Source organism: Cydia fagiglandana, chromosome 9 (genome assembly GCF_963556715.1).
Source record: "Cydia fagiglandana chromosome 9, ilCydFagi1.1, whole genome shotgun sequence".
NCBI lineage: Eukaryota > Metazoa > Arthropoda > Insecta > Lepidoptera > Tortricidae > Cydia > Cydia fagiglandana.
This window is the reverse complement of record NC_085940.1, coordinates 19,628,364-19,655,292: the sequence shown is the minus strand read 5'-3', so window position 1 is coordinate 19,655,292 and position 26,929 is coordinate 19,628,364. Positions and strand designations below refer to the sequence as shown.

The 26,929-nt window shown below is 37.8% G+C and overlaps 1 protein-coding gene across 1 annotated transcript; it reads left to right on the top strand.

Annotated features, from left to right (window-relative positions):
* LOC134667800 (uncharacterized) lies at window positions 1–26,929 on the top strand. Its single transcript, XM_063525207.1, has 7 exons — window positions 1–559; window positions 1,252–1,314; window positions 1,396–1,455; window positions 3,369–3,465; window positions 3,814–3,879; window positions 20,072–20,303; window positions 26,741–26,929. Exons 1-7 carry the CDS (start codon window positions 480–482, stop codon window positions 26,839–26,841), a joined length of 699 nt encoding a protein of 232 aa, XP_063381277.1. The 5' UTR covers window positions 1–479; the 3' UTR covers window positions 26,842–26,929.

Below are 26,929 nucleotides of genomic sequence, written 5' to 3'. Positions count from 1 at the left end.
TATTTGTAGACCTGGGAAAAATATATATAATTCTTGATTATATTATCTTTAATAACACAGCTTTCGATACACGATTCATAACACTTCGCTCGATACAATTTATTCCCAAAGTAACCTCCAATTCGAATTTATACTCCAACTTTACTTGTTTCTTTACTATGTGACACTATGAAACAAAAAAAGGAGAAAAATCAATCATAACTATAACAATAATTTGACAGCTTTAGAAAAACGATAATTAGAGGCAATATTTTTAAAATAAATAAACATCAACTAATTCTATCGTAAAAAAATATTGACTTCGGCCTGCATGCTCTATCTCCGTCCGTCTTTCGAAATGAGACAGTGATGGCTGAGCGCTCGTGCCAGACGGACCTGTACTACGTGTCCCCAAAACAAATATAAGATTTACTTATAAAAACTGTGCTGTGTTGTGTGTCCTAGTGATATACCGTGTGCACCAAAACCTTTAAGTTATAATGGGTAACAAGCAATTGAATAAAAAGAAGACATCTCGAAAAAGACAACTCGGAAGATTCCAACAAACAATGGAACTAACGTAAGTAAAAATGTATATTTATTACACAGTGAAATAAGTAATTATTACTTAATTTAATATATACTCGATCGTACTAATTAGTAATCCATATAACTTAAAACATTCTAAAATTTAATAATCGCTCCATCTACCGGTTAAACATTGTCATCAATTCATCATCTAAATAGCTTAAAAGGATATTGCGATTCGCGACGTTTACACCACGCCGCACACGGCAAAGACAGAAAACATTGCCGTCTATACTTCGTTTTTTTTAGCATTAGAAATTAGGTAAACAATCTTGACGTGTCTTTTAATTGAAAAACACATTTTAAAAATAAGTTACGGCAAATTTGTAACAATTATGAATCTAATACGATCATTTATATTCGTCTGCTTTCATAAGTAATAGTTATAGATTTTTATAAAGCGTTTTTCAATTAAAAGACATGTCAAGATCGCTTACCTTCTTGCAAGTTCTTTCTAATGCTAAAAAAAAACGAACTATAAGTATGTGTGCGTCTCCGTGAGTCGTAGTTACGCGGTTGCGGTGTAGTGGGCCTTCCTATAAATATGAGCACACAGTGATACACGTAACGCACACAATTAGACGCATAAAGCGTTCTTTTAGCAATCCATCCACCTATCGAGGGTTCGAACCTCAGCTCGTGATTTGTCATGCGTCTAAACTTTTTACTTTTTTGTCTTTCTAGGAAAAGAAGAAAATTGGATAATTTCACAGCCGAACATGATACTACATCTTTAGACTACATCGAGTGAGTATAATTATTTGACTTGTGCTTTTTAGCCCTACCTACGTAACACAATACACTACTACAATTTATCTTTATTTACAGACTGCAAAATATGGAAATGGAATCTCCGATTTCATCAACCACTGACATTCAAAGTAACGAGTAAGTTCTAAATCTAATTGTGGCATTATCTATGAAAAGGGACCTTATTGTCTATGGCGCTTACGACGCACATGTCGCGCGGCGTGGTATTTATATCAGAACATCGTTGATAATGGCGGAAGCGCCATCGACAATAAGGTCCCTTTTCATAGATAACGTCGCATATGTAGGTACCTATGTCGCGCGTAACTTCGTGCGTTGCGATAAATACCTACCTACTCACAGCGGCGGCGTACGAAAAGACCTTAGTTAGATTTAGATACCTACTGTTTTCCTATCAGTGCAGATGCTTATATCTTTTTATGCTTTGAATTGATATTCTCAATTATTTGGACATATTTTGTACTTATTTTCCTAGATGGCTATTAGTACTACCTACTTAGCAAATGTTCGCCGAAAACTAAATAAAATGTCGCCAATCAATAATATCGTACGAGATACATTGCCCTCATCAGTTATTTGATATTCTCCAAGAGGTACTTAATTTAAAAAAAAACCGGCCAGGTGCAAGTTGGACTCGCACACGCAGGGTTCCGTACCATTATGCGAAAAACGGCAAATATCACGTTTGTTGTATAACTATTTATTTTATTCTGTTTTTAGTATTTGTTGTTATAGCGGCGATAGAAATTCAATCATCTGTGAAAATTTAAACTGTCTAGCTACCACGGTTCATGAGATACAGCCTGATGACAGACGGACAGACGGACGGACGGACAGCGAAGTCTTAGTAATAGGGTCCCGTTTTCACCCTTTGGGTACGGAACCCTAAAAATGTACACAATAGGGTTGCCTGAGTAAGTCCCGGAAATTAAAATCCCGGGATTTACCGATTGTCCGTACTTTCGTTATTCTTTTACGTATTTTTTAATGAACTGATAGTTATTTTATATTATACCTACCCTACACAATAGTAAATGATTTCCTTTTCTTGAGCGTGTTGACCGATTTTTTATTTTAATAAAACTAATAATCTTGGGCAATTATTTCCATTTTCAATTTCTCATTTACCTGTGATAGAGCATTTTTAGGGTTCTGTAGCCAAATGGCAAAAAACGTAACCCTTAAGGATTCGTCATATCTTTCTGTCTGCGTTTCGCGGGTCCATGATCAATTTATGAAATAGTAATGGACTAATTAGGGGTCATCCATTAATTACGTCACACGAATTTCTAGGTCTTTTTTATTTCTTGTCACACTTGGTCACATTTGGCAAACCCCTCCCCCCTAGTGTGACGTCACATTTCTTCTACGAAATCGCCAAATCGAATTAAGTAAGTACTTAGGTACTTATTATTATTAATATTTTATCAAAATATTTTTGACGATATAAATATTAGTAATTTTATAACCCAAAACTGCTTAGGAAAGAAAATTAAACGAATAAAAACGATTATCGTTTTAAAAACTTGTTATTTAAATGTACAGCGAATAAAATAATTTAAATAATTTTTCGGTTACTGATGAAGTTAAAGTGACGTCACAAAGTTTGTGCCTCCCCCCTCCCCCATGTCACAATATGTCACATTTTCTTGACCCCCTCCCTCTACACGTGTGATGTAATTAATGGATGACTCCTTAAATTGAGTGATGTTGTAAAGAAATGACTGGCTGCTACAATTCTTCGACCGACAGATTTGTCCGGATGCTTAATGAGAGGCAAAATGTGGCTGTTATTGTTCATCATCACTTGATGATAAAAAATAGTGCGAAAAATAGGAAATTCACGAGTGGCGATAACCTATGTTGCGTATTACCTATTATCACATGTATCGTACAACGTTTTACAGTACATATAGCCCTTTAAATATTTGACATAGTTACGTAATGTGTGTGTGCATTATCGCACTAGTGCGGTAAAGTCCATATGTGCTGTAAAACATCATACATTTATTTAATTTTGGTTTTGACAGTGAGGCGACCGGCTCAAACATTTTGAACCCACGCATTGCACAGGTGGATGACACTTATCGGGTTCCTAGTCTATTAGAGGAAGAAGATACCCATGAGGTAGGTGATTCATGCTAATTATGCTTATTGATCGTATGCAGAGAACAATTTTACCTTTTGTACTAACTACCTAGCTAGAATAACATTGTTTCAACTTCGTGTGCCAGAATTCCATCGTAAATTGATGTATCACACGATTCGTAGTCTATTATACAGGGTGTTATTTCTATTTCTCTCGTTGGTTCTTTACCACCGGTGCTTTATATGAACAGTCGACGTTAAATATATGTATACATTTTTCACCTTATTAGAAAGGAGTAAGGTGCAATAGGTACATATCTTTGACGTCGACTGTACATGATGTGACAAATTGTAAATGCTAACACATACAATATATTTTATTTTCAGTTACAAATATCGTTCAATGTGGAAGAAGGGCATCCTGACAAAACCGTCAGTCGAAGAATTGTCGCAGTTAGTTACCATTCGATTCGATTCCTCAGATTTTATCCAATAAAAGATTGTATGGAAACTACATAAACGCAATATTTCACCTGCAATTTTCTTGTTTTGTTCATACTTCAAGATGGACTCTTTGTGACCTTGACGTCACGGTCACATATCGTTTTGTTCGGGTCGTTTCGCGAGTGAAGTACGACTGTCGGACTTTGACTATAATTTCTGATTTTTGTATTCCTTTAATGCAATGGATCCCATATAGACTTTTGATCGTAAAGACAAACCTGATCGATTGATATCATAAATGAAAATTAGTCATCTAGCCTATTATCGATAAGTATACATATATGTTTTTCTTCATCAAATTATCAATAATTTTCAGTTTTTAGATTGTTCCCTCTATAAACTCCTAATAGTCTACCTTGGTGCCAAATTTAAAGTTTCTAGGTCAGCTGGAAGTGGGTTAGGTTTTTGATCTATTAGTCAGTCAGTCATAAAAAATCCGGTTTTAAAACGTTAATTTATGAATAACTGTTAGAGCTACGTTTACGAAATTTTGTATTCTAGGCAAGATAAGGGGCTTGAATAAATGTGCAAAATTGCATGTGAGTAGGTAAAATTGGTTTCAAGTTGTGAAGTGGTTTGTTTAACCCTCGTGCCTTGAAACCCTCGCAAAGCTCGAGATTACATTTTCGGTATTGAGAAGGACCAATATTGAAATATCCGGATCCCGGGATTTATTATTCGTTGTTAGGTTGAAACTTGGTTAGGGCATGCAATATCGGATCATTCTCAATCCCGGGATTGATTTCCGATATTGCATGTCAATCCCGGGATTTCAATATTAATACCGGTATTTTGATATTAATTCGGATTTTTGCGATATACGAGAAAAAAAGCTAATATATTTGACAATAGAGTAGATCCGAGTACCTATTTGATATAATTTCAATTTGAGGCCTCTACACGTTCCTGAGAAAAAAGGTTTTGACTCTTGAGTGATTCCACGAACCTATGGAACCCTGTAAAATGAATAAATTTGATTTACAGTCATATGGTGCTATTTTACAGCACTAGTGCGACAATTAGCAATTACGTGACTATTATTACACAATTCTCTCTAGTTTTTGCTCGTATTTAGTATACAAGTAACTAATTATTCGTATAAAATTATTTATCGTATCTTAAAAAAAAACACTCGTATAGTTTCAAAATAAGCTATTTTATTTTGTTGGCATTGTCAAACCCATTGACTATTTTTGTTTTGCTTTAATATATGGTCAGCCGTAAAAGTATTAGCGTCAGCAATGGATTTATATAATGTATTTCTTTAAAAAACATGATATTTCATGCTAAGTAACAGAAAACAGTCAAATATTGTACCTGAAATATTAATCCCGAAAATCCCGAAAGTACCGGGAATTTAATTTTGAAATCCCGGTTCTTTGCTTGGCTCTAAATCCCGGCAATTCCCGGTACTTTCGGTACCGGTATTTCCCGGGAGCAAACCCTAGTACATATGTAGGTTCTGTAAAACGTTGTACGATACATGTGCCAATAGGTAATTCGCAACTCGTGTCGATTCAAAACACTCCCTTCGGTCGTGTTCGAATTTATCGCCACTCGTTTCGAATTTCCTATTTGCCGCACTTGTAAACGTAATGTAGGTACTATTACAATATGGTGCTACTTTACCGCATTAGTGCGATAATTAGCACATTACGTAACTATGTCGAAAATTTAAAGGGCCATATTATGTACTGTAAAACGTTGTACGATACATGTGCGAATTACCTATTTTATCGCACTTGTATCGGTATGCCCTAACTTTTTAATAAATATCGATGATATACCTGCACAGTATACCTAATAAATAATGATATTATAGAAAACTTGCAGTCATTAATTTGTTTAAATATAAACTGTATTTACCCTTATAATTAAATATTATTGAAATAAGAGTTGACTTCATTAAAATGAATATTTAATTTACACTATGTTTCATTTATTTTTCCTTTTTAACTTTAACGCCATCTATGAGATGCAGCATGCTTTTTCAGTATTTACCAATACGTTTTACAAATCAGTGTCCTGTTAGTTCATTTCAAGTCGCTACTTCTTGCGTGGCGCTGTTGTATCGTCATTGTATCTAGGGGCGCGACGGGTGGCGTGAGGGGAGCCTCGATTGTAGATTTCATTTGGGTACGGGAACGGCCTTAACATTATAGAATATATTTTTACGAATTTTGATGTCTATTGACCACGGCAAGCCTCTTCATTGGATTTTTTTTATGTTTTAGAAATTGTTATAAAGGCAAGGAACTTTTAAAAAATATTTGGGATATATTTTTCGCTCCTGACTCTTAGTAATAGGTATAGTCAAAAAATTTAAAAAGTCAGACGAAGTGGCATATCTATGGTTAGTATACAATAAATTATATGTAAGTAGTTATTAAAATTACTACTTATATCATATACACATCGAGATTATTCATTTACAATTTGAAAATAATTGTGTTTTCGGCGTTGTAAACTATAAATGTCATAGGTAGGTAAGTAAGTATATTCAGATCCGACTTTCTTTGAGGAACTAAAGTAAAATGTACAGCCTGTTGTTCAAATAACGTATTAAAATGAAGGCTTGGAACTTTACCAACTTCGCGGCGACTTGAAACAATAGTTCAAATTAAACTGAGTTGAATAAGTTAAAACTGCATGTGCCGTATGCAAGTAGTGATGTGTCAACACCTCTATTAAAATACGGTTTTGTATTCGTAAATTTTCACCTATATTAATATATAATATAAAATATAAAAACCTTTTATTTCCCGTAATAGTAATAATAATTTATAAATTTGTTTCCTTAGAGACTAACTAAAAGGAAATAATTATATATATGTATTTAAATCTAATAGCTTTTTTTTGATATTCGACTTTTCCTTAGGTATATCCTTTTTATGTCCTCTCTCTCTGTTTAGTTTTTTATTATTGGGATCCCTTTGGCAGGGTATAGGTCTCCTCCAATTTCTTTCACCTATATTAACCCCCTTTAACCAATATACACTCTGTGACCTCTAATACGAGCAAAAAAATTAACTGTAGGCTGTACTCCTCATACTGACCAACATTTGTTCAGCAACTTTTAAAAATAACTCGTGGTTTGACTTTTAATACACTTGAAAGTTTATTCTAAGACGAAATGTATTGAGAATTTTGTTATGTTTAAGGCGTGACAAGCAACGTCAATCACAATGATATCGCGTAGCGATGGCGTCCATTGAAGATAATATTAATTTTTAAAAGTTGTTGAACAAAAGTGTTGTCGTTTGAGGAGTACAATCTATGTTTTAATTATTTGCTCGTGTTACGGGCCACACCCGGTAGAAGTGGCTTTTCTTACTAAACAGTTTTATTACCGCATACCTACGTAGCCATATAAATGGCAGATTCGTTATACCCAATATTAAATTTTATTGTAAGCTATGGAAGTTCCGATCGAATTTTTTTTTATTTAAAAGTAGGTACCATTTACTTTTTTTGCAAAAATTAAGAACTCTTGAGTTATTTGGACTCAGAATCAGATTCATACAAATTGTATATGAAACTCAAATGAACTAAGTATCATTAAAATTTCTACGCTCATTTCCTTCTACGAACTACGAGTAACGTTAACTTAGAACTGTATGCATCTGAGATTTGGCTTCCAACTACGAACATCCATGTGCCGTGGTCAGCATATAATCACAAACTTTAGCCACATGTTAACTTATTGTTAGTAGGTAACATTCTAATTGTAACAGCTTTGGAGCATTGCTGCATACTGCTAAAAAAATCAAAGTATACCCGGGATATCGACACTGTACCGTAAAATGTATGTACTTTTCTTCCCACTGGGTGGTTGTGCTCCAACAGTTTTTATGAGTGACGAACGGCCCACTTTAAATCGACGTAAAATACCTGCAGAGTGTCCCTAAAACCACCACCAAGACTTTAAAGCAAAATGTTATTATAATATTCCATAAAAAATTTAGACATAGCAACACCCAAATCCAAAATGTAAATTATTGTTAGTATTATACTGTACTTACAAGTAAAGTATATTACCTTCCTTTGATACGTTTGCTTATATGTCAATAAAAGATATCTGCCGGCCTAGCCAAGGTTACAATCGCTATTGCTTCGACAGCGAAAAGCTTTGTGTCTCTCTATCACTCTTCCATGTTAGTGCGACAGTGACAGTTGCGTTTCGATCGCTACGGAGCGTAAGCGATTGGCATCTTGGCTACGCGGCCTGTATCAGTGAATACGGTGACATTAAATGACTTTTTCCTTTGTAGACATCAGTAGCAGTTGGTATTGACATTTTACAAATAGTAGGTAGGTACGGTAGGTAATAGATTTTATTCAAACAGGATAAAAGCAGGGAGGAATTTTCATATAGTTAAATATCACAAATAAATAGTCATGTATAAAGTCTGCACGCTCCTTCTTATAATATTTTATGTTAAGTTTCCTAATCCATTATCTAGACGTAATATTTTATGTATTTTAAAGTTTGAATTGGGTAGTCTGTTTCATTTCTTAACGATTCAAATTTCGTGAGACATATTTTAAACTCAAGCCTGAGGAAAGACCCCGAAGGGCCCGAAACATTTCGCCATTAGCCACTAAAGGGGCCCACTGATTAACAGTCCGCCGGACGGTATCGGCCTGTCAGTTGTTCGGAACTATCAAAATTTTACTAACACCGCGACAGGCCGATACCGTCCGGCGGACTGTTAATCAGTGGGCCCCTTAAAAATTTAAGTGAGTGAAACCGTTGTCGTCTAAACAGGTTAAACAGATTCAAATTTCATTCTTACTACTATTAAGACCGTGAGACACTAAAGAAAAGACGAATATGAATGAATGAATAATATTTATTTCATTATTAATAATCCATAGGAATAGACAAGGCAATAAAAACAAAACAAATCTGCAAGCCTATTATGGATCGCTTTATCCACATTTATCCACGTGATAAAACAACTGTCACTTTTTAAGTCTGCGGGATAGAAAGAGACGGACACCGTTTTATCACGCTGTCACGTAGACAAATACGACCATCATATCCGTACTGGCTTTCAAAGGGATAAAAATCAGAAAAAAAACAAAATGTACAACAAAAAGGTTCAATAACACCTCGTTAATTGATTCTCGCAATCAACAGACCAAACAAATCAATCGTACCTACACAATACAATCAACAACAGACGCTTTGCCAACACAATAGAGTACACTTTCCAATAAACATGTCAACCACTGGACCAATTTACAAATGCAGTCGGCAAAAACCTGAACAGAATTTTCTCGTACTATTTTTGTGGCTGTTTGATTAGAGTCGACCATGTTAACTCTGCAATAGCATTTGTAATGACAAATTGAGGCGATGTCATCATTATATGACGTGTATAGTTTATAATGATACTTCCTTTCTATGTACTTTTCAAGTCGGTGCAAAGTTAGTTTAGATGACACTATCCTCGTGATGCCCATTGTGATTCCTAAAGGACATATTCTATTTTAAGCAAGTTATACGAGTAATATCTCAGCCTATATACATCCCACTGCTGGGCACAGGCCTCTTATGCGCGAGAAGGCTTGGGCTATAGTCCCCACGCTAGCCCCATGCGGATTGGGGACTTCACATACACCTTTGAATTTCCTCGCAGATGTATGCAGGTTTTCTCACGATGTCTTTCTTCACCGAAAAGCTAGTGGTAAATATCAAATGATATTTCGTACATACATAAGTTCCGAAAAACCCATTGGTACGAGCCAAGATTTGAACCCGCGACCTCCGGATTGAAAGTCGGGCGTCATATCCACTCGGCCACCACCGCTCTGACCACCAAGATTAATAATAGGGAGCTCTATCTATCAGTGGCGGCGCGTCCATAAAAGCCTATTCCCACCGGCTTGCCTGTTTTTGGACGTTTGAGCAGAGTTGTAAAGGAAATATGTAAGCCAAATTAGTCCCGGTTTGCCCATGGATATGTTTGACGCGCCGCCACTGCTATCTATCCACCAAATTTTATTATTAGGAAAAAAATGACGATAATTGAAAATTCGGTACAATCCTCTACCTACTTAAAATAAATTATTTCACACCGTGCACGATATAAAGCACTAGATCATTATTAGAAAATCATAAATAGCAGTTATTTTTAAACACAATTTCTATTTAATAAATCGGATGGAAGTCTAAAAACATACAACCGAATTGATAACCTCCTTCTTTGAGATTTGGAAGTCGGTTAAAAAGTGAGTTGACTGTGACGTCACTACGCACGTTTTCATAATATAAATTATTATTATAATTCATAATTCCATATTAGCAAATCGTTTTGACAGGTTCTAAAAAAGAAGCTGATTTGTCTAGTAGGAAAGTAGCCAATTGGCACTTATAGCGCCACCTGCGACCGCAGATGTTAAGTTTGTAATTGTTGGTCGTGATTACGGTCAGCCGATTGAGTTCCGGTCGATTTAAACCGGAAGCTCGCGTCATTGGCCAATTGGCAGCGTTAGATTTATTGGTCGTTTAGGGCGTTCGGAAGAAATGGACGATTGGACTTATGGGTCCTGTTGGGGTTTACGTCAAGGGCAATGGGTCTTTTGTATTGGGACAATAGAACGATAAGTTGTAGCGAGGTTATCTTTCGATCTTTAGAGGTTACAACAATCCGGCCATTGGAAGGCTAGCGGCCCGATTCGAATTTTAATTATTTAGATAATTTAATCAATAGTGAAGGATTAGGTAGGGTTGACTTTATTTTCTTTAGAAATCGAACGAAGCAAAATAAATGCAACTCTGTTCCAATTTGAAATAATTTTAAAAATATTGAATTAATTAGTAGGTACTTCGGGTAGGACCGTACTTACGAAGTTCACTTAAGTAGATTAATTTGTACTTGATTTATTAGTGCATACGTACTTAATATACTTACATACTTAAAAAAAAACATAATTAAATAACTAACCTACAAAACTTAAACTATATCTAAAAATAACTAAAACTAAACTTAAAGTAAATTATTACAAAATATCCATCAATAGATAATTATATCCGTGAGAGATTAGATATGTCACTGACTTATCTAATCCATATCTTATCTAGACGTAATAATTTTGACGTATATTAAAGTTCATATCGGGCAGTCAATTTCTCACGCTATTTTCTTCCAGTTAAATAAATAAGGTCTCACAAAATACGAGTACTTACACCTACGTTTCAAACTTAATTTAAGACTATTTGGGAATTTCCTTCTTCGGAAAGTTGGTTAAAAATGAGAGCAACCCAAATACGGTTGCCAACATCCCACATCCAATTTGAAAACGATTCTTATCCCAGAATAATTCCATTCCAAGCTTCAAAGACATTTATATACTGTAATGGCTATTATAAACGACAGTAATCGTCTAAAATGTGCTTTAACATGAAGATAACAAGGTTTAATTTCCGTTGGTGATGACAAACGTTCGAAAATTAGATTTTTTTGTCTTTTCTCCGAAGAATATAATGGATAGACTTGTGGCGTCTTTTTGTGAATATTGTAGGAATATAATTATGTAGGCAGGAGAAAAGGGAAAGATTTTTAGACGATGAAGAGAGGTACTTTGCCTAAAGGTGTGAAGGTTCACCCGCGTACACTAGTTGAATTTATATGTTGTCTGTATAATGAGTCATTCGGCGCGATTCGGGAAATGAATTAGAGATTAACTAGAAACGATATAGTAAAGATATGTGACGTCCCACGGGTAAAGATACCTTATGGCCCGTTAGCGCTTACGCTATCATTAACGCCGCTCCAATATTATTGCGGCGCTATGCGACGTAAGCACCGGCGGCCGCCATAAGGTATCTTTTTCTGTGGAACGTCACATATCTTCACTAGGTATTTCATATCTAGTGAATATCTATTCATTTCCAGAATCGCGGCGCCAGCCGCCATAAGGTACCTTTTGCAGTGGAACGTCACATATCTTTACTGTTTCATATCTAGTGAGTGTCTAATTCATTTCCCGAATCGAGCCGACATTGTGGTAGTTATTAACAAATCCAGATCAAATACATTACTTGTTATTAAAATTAGAATAAATCTCCTGTTTTAATGTGTTGCTACATTTTTTGTACAAAAATTGTTAACGGTGTTACCACACCAAATCGATCGATGGTAGAATGGAACAATCGACTTCGATCGATGGATTGGTCTAGTTTAAGAGTGTTCCATTCTACTATCGATAGATTATTATTATATTAGGTTCCCATACCCAAAGAGTAAAAACCGGGCAAGTGCGAGTCGGACTCGCGCACGAAGGGTTCCGTACCATAAAGCAAAAAAAAAACGGAATAAAATGCAAAAAGAAAACGGTACTGACCACGCCCGACGTTGCTTGACTATGGTCAAAAATCACGATTGCTGTATGGGAGCCCCACTTAAATCTTTATTTTATTCTGTTTTTAGTATTTGTTGTTATAGCGGCAACAGAAATACATCTGTGAAAATTTCAACTGTCTAGCTATCACGGTTCGTGAGATACAGCCTGGTGACAGACAGACGGACGGACCCGTTTTACCCTTTGGGTACGGAACCCTAAAAACGGGAACCTATTACTAAGACTCCGCTGTCCGCCTGTCTGTCTGTCATAAGGCTTTATCTAATGATTTGTGATACTAGGCAGTTGAAATTTTCACAGAAGATGTATCTCTGTTGCCGCTATAATAACAAGTACTAAAAACAGAATATTATAAATGGGGCTATCATACAAAAAACGTTATTTTTACCGGGTTTTTCGTAATAGTACGGAACCCTTCGTGCGCGAGTTCGACTCGCACTTGACCGGTTTTTACCTCTCTTATGGTTCCATAAAATATGTATAGTAGCTAGAGCTTTACATTATATACAAACATAACATATCCATTTAAAATATCCATGCTTATTTTCTAATTACCTTTTGGTTACGCTGTATTTAAATAACGTAATCAATAATAACGCAATCTAAATTATTTAAATAGCTTAAACATTTAGAACGCTGTTCATAGTAATAAAACACTTGGCAAAGAATGCAAACCATAATGTCTTGAATGTGCTTTACTGTTAAATGGCTGCTGTAATTTACAACTCAGTGTAGAGGAAGTTAGTCTAAGAGCCAAAAAACTTTTATGTCTGTCAATTCCAGTAGATTAAATAATCAGTGTGAGTTCAGGATTATGTTAGACAAAAATGGATGGCGCAAACCAGGAACAATACAGAATTGATTTAAATTTATGTCATTGCATTATTTTAGTGGACTATAGTAGATGAGTTCAAGTAAGGGTAACATTCCATTTCCAACGACAGCTGCACTACTGCCAATTTTACTATGGAAATTGACAATGACAGCGACGCGTTCAGTACCGGTAGTGCAGCTGCGGTTAGAAATGGATTGTTACCATAAGGGAGCACAATCAAATGTTTTATGTATTTCATGGCAATTAGTCATATTTATCCCACCAAAAGCATTTCATCTAAAATTGGCGCCAAGAACGCACTACCTTTTACTTATCAAATCTCGTTTGATCCAGGTTACTAAACTTTCGTATGGTGACTGCACCAGTGTCGCTATTGTAGGGTTACTAAGTATAGCGTCATTTGAGAATGTCACTGCTTTTGCTAGATAAAATGCGTTCCTGACTCGATTAGGACGTTCAATACGTAGCAATTTATTTTAATTAAATAAATTAAAATAATGAATTCTCATTTCTATGAATTAATTCCAAGTCATTAGATGTTGTTTGTCTTATTTTATTCAAATATGAACGACATACGAACAAGTATGCAATTGAGTAACGTCCCCACAAAGAAAAAGCGGCAAGTATATATTATCCTAAAATCATTAAATAGCTTGAATTCATATCAAGCTTCATTCGACTTTTACGTATAAATGTATTTTTTAATTTAAGTTCCTAGAGATAGTTCGAAAAGTGTATAAATATTTATGATGCTGACTATGTATTAACAGTATATAAGTGTCCTGACATAGGTAGCTGTAAACTTGAACTTGATTGATAAATTGATTAATCAGAGTCCCTAACAAATTGTATACCAAGAAAAAACTGCCGGCTCTCAGACTATAATAACTTATAGAACATCTGGCTCTAACAGTACTCTATGCACGCGAAGATCTAAGTGGCATAGACTTTTGTGGTAAACAAGAGAACAAACGATTTCGTAATTAGGGGCTTTGTATGAGTTAGTGAAACCTAAATTGAGGTGATATACCGGGTGTGGCCTGTAACACGAGCAAATATTTAAAACATAGATTGTACTCCTCAAATGTTGACACTTTTGTTCAATAACTTTTAAAAATTATGAAGAATATTATTATTTAGATTCCTATTTTTCATACAAAATAAATATTATCTTCAATGGACGCCATCGCCACGCCATATCATTGTGATTGACGTTGCTTGTCACGCCTTAAACATAACAAAATTCGCAATACATTGCGTCTTAGAATAAACTTTAAAGTGTATTAAAAATCAAACCACAAGTTATCTTTAAAAGTCGCTGAACAAATGTTGGTCAGTATGAGGAGTACAGCCTACAGTTAAATTTTTTGCTCATATTACAGGCCACACCCGGTATTAGAGAAATACAACGTCGAGTGCAATTAGCACGGCACATATTGCCACGACACGAGAAAATATTGATGAGACTTAATATATGAAGTAGTATGAGTCAAGGCAATTGTGCCGAGAAAAGACGGAATATATTGTAGGTAGCAACCCCGTCACTTTCGCAGTTAATTGAAATAAAGGGTTGGTAGAAATACATACCCTAAGTTCGTCTTTCGTATGGGAGAGTCTGTTAGTCAGTCAGTTTTTAAATACTTGCTTTGTACGTCTTACTATAGAAGCCCTAGTGTTACTTGCTTTCGATAGCGTACCGTGAGTTTGCGTTTGCATTATGTCTATTTCTGTATGGGATTTTGCACAGCGCGCCAAGCGGGACGTTTTGGAAACTCAATATCCCGTACAAAATGAGAATTAACGCATACGCGGAAGTCACGTCACGCTATCGAATGAAATTCACATTAGGGTTACTGTACGATTGGGTACCAACGGCGAAGTACCTAGATACTTACGGGATATATTTTTACCCCAACAACTACCCAATACAGTTCGTCATTAAAAAGGTTAGGAAATATCTTAGATCATTTCCGTACAGAACAGAATCTGTCAACGTTCACTGACCCGTTTAAAAAATCTACCCTGTATATTCCTTTTAACGTATTCTTGCTTTTACATAAATTATTTTTGCCTTGAGAATCATAAAGCTTTGTCAACGTCTTTTATTATGTGAGCTATGCTGATGACATGGTGCTGCTGAGCCCGTCGATCGGGGCGTTGAGGCAGTTAGTAGGCAGGTGCGAAGACTATGCGCACTCGCATGGCTTGAGGTATAACTCCTCCAAGAGTGAGGTGATGGTCTTTAAAGCAGGTAAAATTAAGCCATATTTTGTACCTCCCGTTACTCTTGGAGGGGTTGTGCTGCGAGTTGTGCAAAGTTTTAAGTATCTTGGTCACATACTTGCTGAGGATCTCTGTGATGACCAAGACATAGAAAGAGAGCGTAGGGCATTATCAGTGAGGAGTAATATGCTGGCCCGCAGGTTCGCGAAGTGCTCTACAGAGGTAAAAATTGCGCTATTTAAAGCCTACAGCCAATCATTTTACTCGAGCGGCCTGTGGGTCAAGTATACTAAACGAGCTTATAATGCCCTAAGAGTGCAGTACAATAATGCCTTCAGAATGCTGTTGGGGCTACCTAGGTGGTGCAGTGCTTCAGGCATGTTTGCTGAGGCCCGAACAGATGACTTTTATGCAATCATGCGCAAAAAAATTGCATCCATCTGGAGTCGGGTAAGAAATAGCCACAACAGCATTCTGAAATTGATTGCAGGCAGATTTGACTGTCCAATTCAAAATTACTGGGTTGGGCAAGTCAAATCAGTATGGCAATATGCTAAATAAAATGATTTGTGTTTTTTTTTTTTTTTTTATGTATTTTAAGTGGTTTAGATTTTAATTGTTTTATTATGTTTAATGTAATTTAATTTTAATTTTATTTATTTATTTTACAATGTATGTACTCAACTAACATATTTTAAGCACCGTGTATACTAACAGAATATGGGTCGACAGACCTGAAATAAAGATTTTCAATTTCAATTTCAATTTCAATTACGTTAAGCATTACAGCGCTTTAACAAAACCTTTTAAATCCCTACTTTTGCCTTTATGCGTCATTCTATGCATGTCTACTAGCAATGTACAAATTGCAGAACATTCCCAAAAAGCGGAAACGTTCTCGAGAATGTTCTCAGAACATTCCTGCAACATGGAAATTATTGTTTAAACAAGAGAATATACTTGAAATAAAGCTTAAATAGGCATAACTTAAAACTAAATGTTATTATGCATATATTATTGTCTATTAGAGTTAGCTATTTTGTTGATGTGATAAATTTACCAATAAGTTGCTTAAATTCTCAGTTTATATCAGAGAATATTTCGACTTTCGACAAATTCTTCCAAATTTTTTTTTTTAGTTTCATTACAATCTAGAAGCCTCTATCTCCCTCCATGCCAAATCTCAGCGCGCTCGGACCGACTCGAAAAATTTAAAAAAAAATGTCGGCCATTTTGGTTTTTTTTAATGCAGTTTGTTTTGTCTCGGGGCCTTCTATGACATTTGGTCGAGCACCCCACCTATCACGCACCGTTTAAAAGTTGCCATACAAAATAAAAGTGGCCAGTTTTCCCGCAATTGTAACATTTTTCCAAAAAAAAAATTTTTCATAGGTATCTAGGGGACCCCGAGATTCCGTCACCAAAATTTCAGCGCGCTAGGACAAAATTCAAAAAGTTTAAAAAAAAAGTCGGCCATATTGAAAAAAAATGGCGGTTTCAAAAACTGCCAGGGTCCCTCTATGACATTTGGTCGAGCACCCCCCACCTAAGTCTCACCGTTTGGCCGGGCCGTCATACATTTTTCTGACCGGAAGCGGACGACCAAAAGTCGTAATTTTCTGGGGGTAAAGACTACACCTAAACTATCGTGAATATTCATGGTATAAACTACGGTAAATAAATAAATTCTCGTTCTCGAGAACATTCTCAGAAGTTACCGAGAATTTCTCATGTGAAAAGTTTCGCAACTTTGGAAAGTTCTCGTGCGTGCATTGCTAATGTCTACAGGACAATGAAAAGATTTTATAAAATATTCAACAATCTCGATTATTTCAAAAATAAAATATAGTTTATATGAAATACAATAAATTCATTGCTTTTCCGAATTTAATTTTCTTGCAAACTGTTAACCAGATATTATTTTAGAGTAAGACCAAGCTAAGTAATCATAATCTCGTATAAATTTGACGTTTAAAATAACACTTGCACAGTCTCTGCTATCCTAATCAGCTTGGTCTAACTTTATTCTTATTCTCGAATTGATCGTCCTCAAAATTCCAAATAAACCTACAATTCTAACAATTCCAAATAACTGCGTAAGCTTTCAGGTAAAAATGTTCAAGCCATTAGGTGTAATATAACCAAACGACAGAAATTCATTAAATACACGGGCCTCAAAAGCGGCTAAATATAAAGCAAATGGATTCGGCCACGGAACTTATCAGCGGCGACATGAAAGGGGAATATTTGGAATCCCTCCGTCGCGTTGGAATAATGCTGGCAACGTCGCAGTGGTCAGATTTTTGCAGTAATTTGCTGGACATTACTACTGACTGCTAACATATTTATTATATTTAAAACTACCAAACTACATAACAGTAAAAAAGAAGAAAGATTAAAACTAAATAAACTCAAAACCGGGCAAGTGCGAGTCGGACTCGCGCACGAAGGGTTCCGAACCATAATGCAAAAAAAAAAACAAAAAAAGCAAAAAAATACGGTCACCCATCCAAGTACTGACCACTCCCCACGTTGCTTAACTTTGGTCAAAAATCACGTTTGTTGTATGGGAGCCCCATTTAAATCTTTATTTTGTTCTGTTTTTAGTATTTGCTGTTATAGCGGCAACAGAAATACATCATCTCTGAAAATTTCAACTGTCTAGCTATCACGGTTCGTGAGATACAGCCTGGTGACAGACGGACGGACGGACGGACGGACAGCGAAGTCTTAGTAATAGGGTCCCGTTTTACCCTTTGGGTACGGAACCCTAAAAAACAAGCTACCTAAAGTCAATTTTTTTTATTCGGTAGACTAAAATTACATTTCATAGTATGAAATGTTATTTTATGTTCAGACTATGAAATGTAATTTTAGTCTACCGAATAAAAAAAAACTTTACTTATAAATAAAAAACTGTCACCAACTCGGTGCCTTGTGGCAAGGTGTATAGAAACCTCACTGGACGGCAATGCCAATTCGTTGCGAGTGGTAAGATACAGCCTTCCTGTCACGTGTCACTTCCAAAAATTTAATAATTAGTGGAAATTAGTTTTCACCAAGGAACTTTACGGAAATTAGTTTTTACTGCAAAATCACTGTTAAAACTAGTTTTCACCGAGGTCTTACGGAAAACTAGTTTTAACTACCTAGTGAAAACGCGTTTTCTCGTTCGTTTTCTGAAATAAGTATTAGATAGTTTTTATGAGACTTGGCGCAGTCTTGGTAGGATCATTATTTTTTACATCTTCACTTATTGTAGTAGTAGGTAAACGTACTGGTGCTCGACGCGGTCCCAATACATGTTATCTTGAAACTTAAGTCAATGTCAATAGAGGTGACATCAAGGTGTCATCTATTGGGCATTAGCATATCGACCACTAGTACGTTTACCTTAGTACTAATCACTTTATTGTTCATAACTCAGGATTACAGGGCCAGGGTTATTGTTGAATTTTTGCAATCTGTATACTATACCCTTGATTAATATCCGTGTAACAGGGAAGGTGGTCAAAAATACAATGTCGTTTTCGATACCAGCAGCCCTAAGGGCGTATTGGGCTGTAAGGGCGTATTTATAGCACTCTCTGTCGACACCGGTTTATCTAATGTTATTACATTTTGAGAGAGCTTTAAAATGCTGGTATACTTAATTTTCAGTATTGTGCCTTTTAAGGTACGGTATGACAAACCCCCTAGTGTTTTCATTCGATAGCGTGACAATTGTTCGTGTTTGCGTGATAAGGTTTAAGGCTAGTTTTACTTAATATTTATCTTATTAGGGTTCCGTACCCAAAGGGTAAAACGGGACCCTATTACTAAGACTTCGCTGTCCGTCCGTCCGTCCGTCCGTCTCTCACCAGGCTGTATCTCACGAACCGTGATAGCTAGACAGTTGAAATTTTCACAGATGATGTATTTCTGTTGCCGCTATAACAACAAATACTAAAAATATAATAATATAAATAATTATATTTTGTTTTATAGTAATTGAAAAATTGTTTGTAGTTATATTTTGCATTGTTTTCATACTTTATTTGCGTGTAGTAGTGTACTGTACCTTCGGGTAATTTATAATTAAGTAACCTACTACCTTTATTGTAATAGTCAACCTAGTAACATATGAAACTTTAGGCCTATTTTTAATAATTTTTGTAACATTTATTTGTAAAAGGCTGTTTGTTTTCTAAATAAATAATAAAAAAAAAAAACAAAGATTTAAGTGGGGCTCTCATACAACAAACGTAATTTTTGACCAAAGTTAAGCAACGTCGGGCGGGGTTAGTACTTGGATGAGTGACCGTTTTTTTTGCATTATGGTACGGAACCCTTCGTGCGCGAGTCCGACTCGCACTTGCCCGGTTTTATTGTTTCTGTAGGTCCCTGAGTCTATATAAATTTATAATAAGTTACAAATATGGTTTCAAGATATTTTCACCGTCGCACCCTAATTTCCTGTAACTTCATCTGCCAAGCCTCCTATCAAGGAAAGGTGTCAAAACATTTCACTTCCCCCGAAATGGCAACAAACAGCTTTTATGAATGACCTAATTAATACGCTTTTGGCAAGTATGATGTTATTTGGAAGTCTATTAACTGGTATGGCTACAGTATATTTAAGGAAACTGAATGGGATAGTCATATTTCGTGAATTTGGTTTTTGTCTTTAGTTTTCTTGTACAAAACATATTTAACACTTCACTTCTTTCACAGGATCCCCTAATAACACACCCAACACACATATCCGGGCCGGACAGCGAAGGCCTGCGCGCATCATGGCGGACACTGCGCGTATATCCAGACGACTATGAAACTCACCGGGGCTACCTCGCCCTGCGGTGTCGCGCGACAGTGCCAACTCGCCCGCCGAATATTAGAGCTATGTCGGTGCGGCTGTATGTCGCGACGCGCCCGCATATATCAACGTACATGTTTAGTAAGAATAGTAAGTAATATTTTCTTTAATAGTATTGCCGAAGGCCAAGCTGCAGGAGGTTAATGCTCAAATACAAAAAAATAGTTCTTTAAATACGCGCTTCCCACAATTTTTCCGGATGGGTCGAAGGTCCAAAGTGTTACAGAGGGAACGTGTCCACGCGAGGCCGAAGGATCAGCTGCGGGAGGAGCTGAAGAGCAACATCTCTCAAACACTGAATAGTCTAGTTGTCTAAGACCGAAGGCCGAGCTCCGCGTATTGCCCAAAGTCTGTAGCGTCCGGGAGAGGCGGGTTTCCACGCGATTCCCAAGACTAAGCTTCTTCGCAATGAAGATACTCGGGAGGACTGCGGGAACATTTTTCAGATGCTCCGGGCTTTCGGCCTTTCGCGGAGCTCGGTCTTCGGCCTCTTACTTATACTATACTTACTTAGGGCCCCCCCAAATCTAGCGTCTTTCGAGCGTCGGCGTCTATCGGCGTCTGGTCAGCGCTATGAAAAATGACGTCGCTGCACAGTTGCGTCGACGTTGCGTCGAGCGCGGCCATACAGTTGTAGACGCCGACGCTCGAAAGACGCTAGATGTGGGGGGGGCCTTACACTTACTTACACTTTACATTTTATTTATACTTGTACTTTTATAATTTGGCACTAACCTCCCGCAGCTTGGCCTTAAGCTTCGCGTGGAGGCGCGCCTCTCCTCCAGGTCTGCGGCCCTACGCGGAGTTCGGCCTTTCGTACTGTGACCTTAATTTGCCAAGTATCCGTAAGAGAATAATGTTTTCTAACATTGCTATATTAGCTCACATATTCCGGGCCATAAGCCTCCAGAAATGAGATTAACATCCATTATAATTAGCATCACTATCCGAAAATATATTTTCTGCTCTCTGGATACGGTAATGCTATACGAGTAATGTTAAAGATAATGTATTAAAAAAACTTGCTGATGTGATTTTATCTGGGAAAAAAAGACTGGATACTTATGAGAGAATTTTCTGTTTCATTTTTGAAAATGTTGTGGCTGCAATCAAGAGTCAATGACATGGAAACTTAACACAAATACATAAATACATATATTTACAAGGACAGACTCCATAATCCAGTAACTTTGTCGAATTTTGTAACCTGGCTCTTTTGCGTCAAATCCGGTAGTTCTGATTTTTTGCAGGCATGTTTTAATAAATTATAAAATTTTGAAAGGCTTTATCTCGGAAAATATTAGATGTACAGAGACAATTCTAGTGTCTTATTGTAGCAAATTTAGTCTACTATAAAAACGCCCTAGGAAGTTACTATCAAAAACTAGTACTTTAGGGTTATAAGCGCCCAAATCTAAAAAAAATTGCGGTTTATTCGATTTTTGACAAAGTTGCGTTCGGCGCTTGAGTTAACAAACTTGGATTATTCATTGGGCCAACATCATAAACATGCCTGCAAAAAATCAGAACTACCGGATTTGACGCAAACGCAAAATGTATAATTTTACTGTATTACCAACCGAAGGCAAAATTTTAAACAGAGTTATATTTTCTGTGTTATTGAGATAAAAGATACTGATCACTGGCGATATCCGCTCGGTGGCCATATCTTCCGTCGCATTTAACCCTTATCTTGGCAAGGCTCAAAATATCTTAAATATAGACATTTTTTTAGTTTTTTGTCACCTATTGAGCATACTAGGCTATTAAAAAATAAGGAAAAAAATCCAGGATTTTCTAGTTTTGGAAAATCATATGTATCATATTTGATACAATGCCAATAACTCGACAAAATAGTTACCTACTTTTTAGAAGAAAAATGAAGATTTGAATAAAAATAAAACATGTAATGCAACAGAAATTAGCATTTACTTCTAATTAAACGCAATCTAAAGCATCAGATGACTATTAAACCTGTAAAAATAAATTATATCTACGAATATCTGATCACATGGGCGGAAAATTTGATCCCGTAAAGTTTCAAAAAAGTCGTCAGCAAAGAGTTGAGTAAAATATGAAAAGTAAAAAAATAATTAAAATAAAAAAAAAAATTTTTTTTACTTTGGGACCATTTTTTGCCATACACATATTTTTCCGTGCTACGGGCTACGGCGTAGCAATAATGCTACAGCGTACGAATATATAGTTAAATAACATCTAGTACTTAAAAACTACTTTCCCAGTTCTTGGCAGTGTATCAAATATAATACGTAACAGTTTCATGTAAGGTTCTGTGTATTAAATGTTTTTAAATTTGAAGGCATTGTAAATATGTATGCACTAAGAGACAGTAAAGATATCAAAATGTAGATTATGGAAAAATATATACTAACATAAGAAATAATTGCAAAACTTCCAGTACGAACCGAAATCTATTGTTTCCGCGGCGCCATGTTGATTATTACTAATTAATTTACAATGACACTCGTGACAATTATTTTTTTCTATAAGTAAGGAGGGTAGCTCGACATATTGATGGCAGAATTATTCTGTTAGGTAATAAAGTGAACCTGCTAGATTTTTTTAAGTTCCATGTATCACGGGTGTTACGATGCCAAGATAAGGGTTAAATTCATTATTTTTTCATATCACGTCAGTGGTATACAAGCATACGGTCCGATCAATAGTGAGCAGTCACCGTAACCTATGGACGCCTGCAACTCCAGAGAGGTGTTACATGCGTGACCCTTCAAAAATCTGTCCACTCCTTTTTACCCGACTACGGCAACGCAAAAGGAGGGTTATGATTTTGACCGGTATGTATGTGGGTATGTATGTATGTATGTTCATCTGTTCCCTCATAACTTCTAAAGTACTTATTATATTTTAACAAACGATGTGTCATTCGAATCGTCTTAATCGTCCGCTGGTTATAGGCTATATGGCGTCACAAAAAAATGAACAATGCGCCCTCTAGAGGTCATAAAGTCACGAACAAAAAAACTAAAATTAAGTAATGATGATGTGTTATACATCATTGGAAAGAGCTCAATTAGCACATTTCAAATATATAAATATTGTTAGCTTTTGCACCCGGCTTTGCTTGCATGCGCCAGATAAAACATTAATTTATCGGTTAGGTGATTCGAACTATGAATCTACAAGCGCTCTGGATTCTATCCGCGTGTTACGCGACTACGGCGATACAAGAAGGTTTTTGCAAAAGAAATTTGTTTGGCTGCTATAGGTACACGGTGTTTTTTTAATGTCCTGCAACATTTTATCACGTGAATAGGTATAGAAGTCCTGATCAGCCAAAATGTACGAGTATGAAACGGTCAATTTTTTACAAGATACGTACGCGTTCCGAAGCCGGGCGCCTTCGGCGCCCTCATACTAAACGTGTCGGGCGTAGCCCGACGTACGCGTTCCAAAGCCGGGTGCCTTCGGCGCCCTCATAGTAAAAGACTCGGGCGGAGCCCGATGTACGCGTTGCAAAGCCGGGCGCCTTCGGCGCCCTCATACTAAAAGTGTCGGGCGTAGCCCGACGTACGCGTTCGAAAGCCGGGCGCCTTCGGCGCCCTCATACTAAAAGAGTCGGGCGTAGCCCGATATACGCGTTCCAAAGCCGGGCGCCTTCGGCGCCCTCATATTAAAAGTGTCGGGCGTAGCCCGACGTACGCGTTCCAGAGCCGGGCGCCTTCGGCGCCCCCATACTAAAAGTGTCGGGCGTAGCCCGACGTACGCGTTCCAAAGCCGGGCGCCTTCGGCGCCCTCATACTAAAAGAGTCGGGCGGAACCCGACGTACGCGTTGCAAAGCCGGGCGCCTTCAGCGCCCTCATACTAAAAGTGTTGGGCGTAGCCCGACGTACGCGTTCCAAAGCCGGGCGCCTTCGGCGCCCTCATACTAAAAGAGACGGGCGGAGCCCGACGTACGCGTTGCAAAGCCGGGCGCCTTCGGCGCCCTCATACTATAAGAGTCGGGCGTAGCCCGATATACGCGTTCGAAAGCCGGGCGCCTTCGGCGCCCTCATACTAAAAGAGTCGGGCGTAGCCCGACAAACGCGTTCCAAAACCGGGCGCCTTCGGCGCCCTCATACTAAAAGTGTCGGGCGTAGCCCGACGTACGCGCTCCAAAGCCGGGCGCCTTCGGCGCCCTCATACTAAAAGAGTCGGGCGGAGCCCGACGTACGCGTTGCAAAGCCGGGCGCCGAAGGCGCCCTCATACTAAAAGAGTCGGGCGGAGCCCGACGTACGCGTCGCAAAGCCGGGCGCCTTCGGCGCCCTCAAACTAAAAGAGTCGGGTGTAGCCCGATATACGCGTTCCAAAACCGGGCGCCTTCGGCGCCCTCATACTAAAAGTGTCGGGCGTAGCACGACGTACGCGTTCCAAAGCCGGGCGCCTTCGGCGCCCTCATACTAAAAGAGTCGGGCGGAGCCCGACGTACGCGTTGCAAAGCCGGGCGCCTTCGGCGCCCTCATACTAAAAGAGTCGGGCGGAGCCCGACGTACGCGTTGCAAAGCCGGGCGCCTTCGGCGCCCTCATACTAAATGTATCGGGTGTAGCCCGACGTACGCGTTCGAAAGCCGGGCGCCTTCGGCGCCCTCATACGAAAAGAGTCGGGCGTAGCCCGACATACGCGTTCCAAAGCCGGGCGCCGTCGGTGCCCTCATACTAAAAGAGTCGGACGTAGCCCGACATACGCGTTCCAAAGCCGGGCGCCTTCGGCGCCCTCATACTAAAAGAGTCGGGCGTAGCCCGACATACGCGTTCCAAAGCCGGGCGCCTTCGGCGCCCTCATAATAAAAGAGTCGGGCGTAGCCCGACATACGCGTTCCAAAGCCGGGCGCCCTCGGCGCCGTCATACTAAAAGAGTCGGGCGTAGCCCGACGTACGCGTTCCAAAACCGGGCGCCTTCGGCGCCCTCATAGGCACTAAAGGGCGTAGCCCGATATAGGCGGCGCTCTGCGTGCGTTTCTGTACTGAGGACCTCGCAAAAGTAATATAAAGTGACTTCAAAAAGTTAGTAACGAAATCATGACCCCAAAATTAATTAAATAAAAAATAAGTTCAAAAACTAAAACCCGACTACTGCAAATCGCGCTCTAAAAAGTATGAAACAAGATAGAATTCTTATCTAAAATTATCAAGCAGGAAATATTATAAATGTTACCATTTTTTTTATAAATAAATACAACGTAATATTTTTTTTTTTTTATTATGAATGGGCTTACTCATGGCCACAGACTAGCCGAGGCGTAGACGTGGCCTACGATGGAGCGAGCTTGCCCAGAAGGTGCCTGTTCACTCTTGATTTGAAGGTTGCCGGGTTATAAGAACACGGAAATATAGACGCCGGCAGGGAATTCCATTCCTTGGCAGTTCGCATAAGGAAAGTAGAAGCAAAGCGCTTCGTGCGAATTGGTGGAATATCTACCATGTAAGGATGGAAACCGGCCGTGCGTCTAAAAGTCCGATGGTAGAATGGGGACGGTGGTATAAGCTCGTGTAGCTCTTGGGCACACTCCCCGAAGTGCAGCCTGTAGAATACCGACAGGCTGGCGACTTTCCGCCGATGGGCCAAAGACTGAAGCTTAGCCGATATAATTTACTGATTTTTTTATATATTTACAGAGATTCAGAGGATAGCCGTGGTCGTATGCCACATTACTTTTAAGTTTATAATCGTGGCATACGACCACGGCGATCCTCTGAATCTCTGTAAATATATAAAAATCAGTAAATTATATTACGTTATATGTATTTATAAAAAAAATGGTAACATTTATAATATTTCCTGCTTGATAATTTTAGATAAGAATTCTATCTTGTTTCATACTTTTTAGAGCGCGATTTACAGTAGTCGGGTTTTAGTTTTTGAACTTATTTTTTATATTTAATAGAATAGCAAGATGTAGAAATTTGGTTATCAATTGACATTAAAATGGGGTTTGAAATTTGGTAATCATTTACAATTTTTGGGTTAATAATGATTAGTTTGGTGTCATTTCCTTTAATAGGATAGTAAAATGTAATAAAATTGGTAATCATTTCACATTAAAATGGTGTTATAATTTTGGTGATCATTTATGATTTTAGGGTGGTAAAGTAGATTTTTTTGGTATTAAATTTTATTAAATCTGGTGATCAGTTAAATAGCAGCCCTTTTATTTTACTTGCCATGCTTGTATGAGTTGTATGCAAGTAACTATTTTATCTATTTTCTGGTCAAATCTTCTTGCAAGCTAAATTAGATCCACTTCCCATTACTCGATTTAGCTGAAACTTCAAATACATAATATGTAAGTTGGTAGACAATGCAATATTATAGTACTATCGCTGATCTGATGATGGACACAGGACGTGGCCATAGGAATCACTAACCTAACCAACCAACCTTGTGTTTGGGTTTGTTAGGATTTCATTGCCTTGACTCGTATTGCCTGTTGAAAGAAAAGTAGAGTCAGCATAAAAGCTCGTATCCAAAATTAAGTTTCCGACAACTTATTTTATTAATTGTTCCAGAAGCGGCCGCGGGCTGCGCGCGTCACCGCCTCCGCTCCGAGATGATCGTGTGGACCCTACTACTGCTGGCCAGGAGACGAGTGCCTTTGCTACGAGACTAGGTTATCATATCGCACTCTCGCCAGGGAAACTTCACTATTACAATTCAAAATTAATAGATTCAGGAGTTACATTGCTAAAATCAATATT

Coding starts and splice junctions, on each gene's coding strand:
- LOC134667800 (XM_063525207.1), top strand. CDS start 480: ATGGGTAACAAGCAATTGAATAAAAAGAAGACATCTCGAAAAAGACAA. Junction 560..1,251: donor CAACAAACAATGGAACTAAC/GTAAGTAAAAAT, acceptor TTGTCTTTCTAG/GAAAAGAAGAAAATTGGATA. Junction 20,304..26,740: donor GTACATGTTTAGTAAGAATA/GTAAGTAATATT, acceptor TAATTGTTCCAG/AAGCGGCCGCGGGCTGCGCG.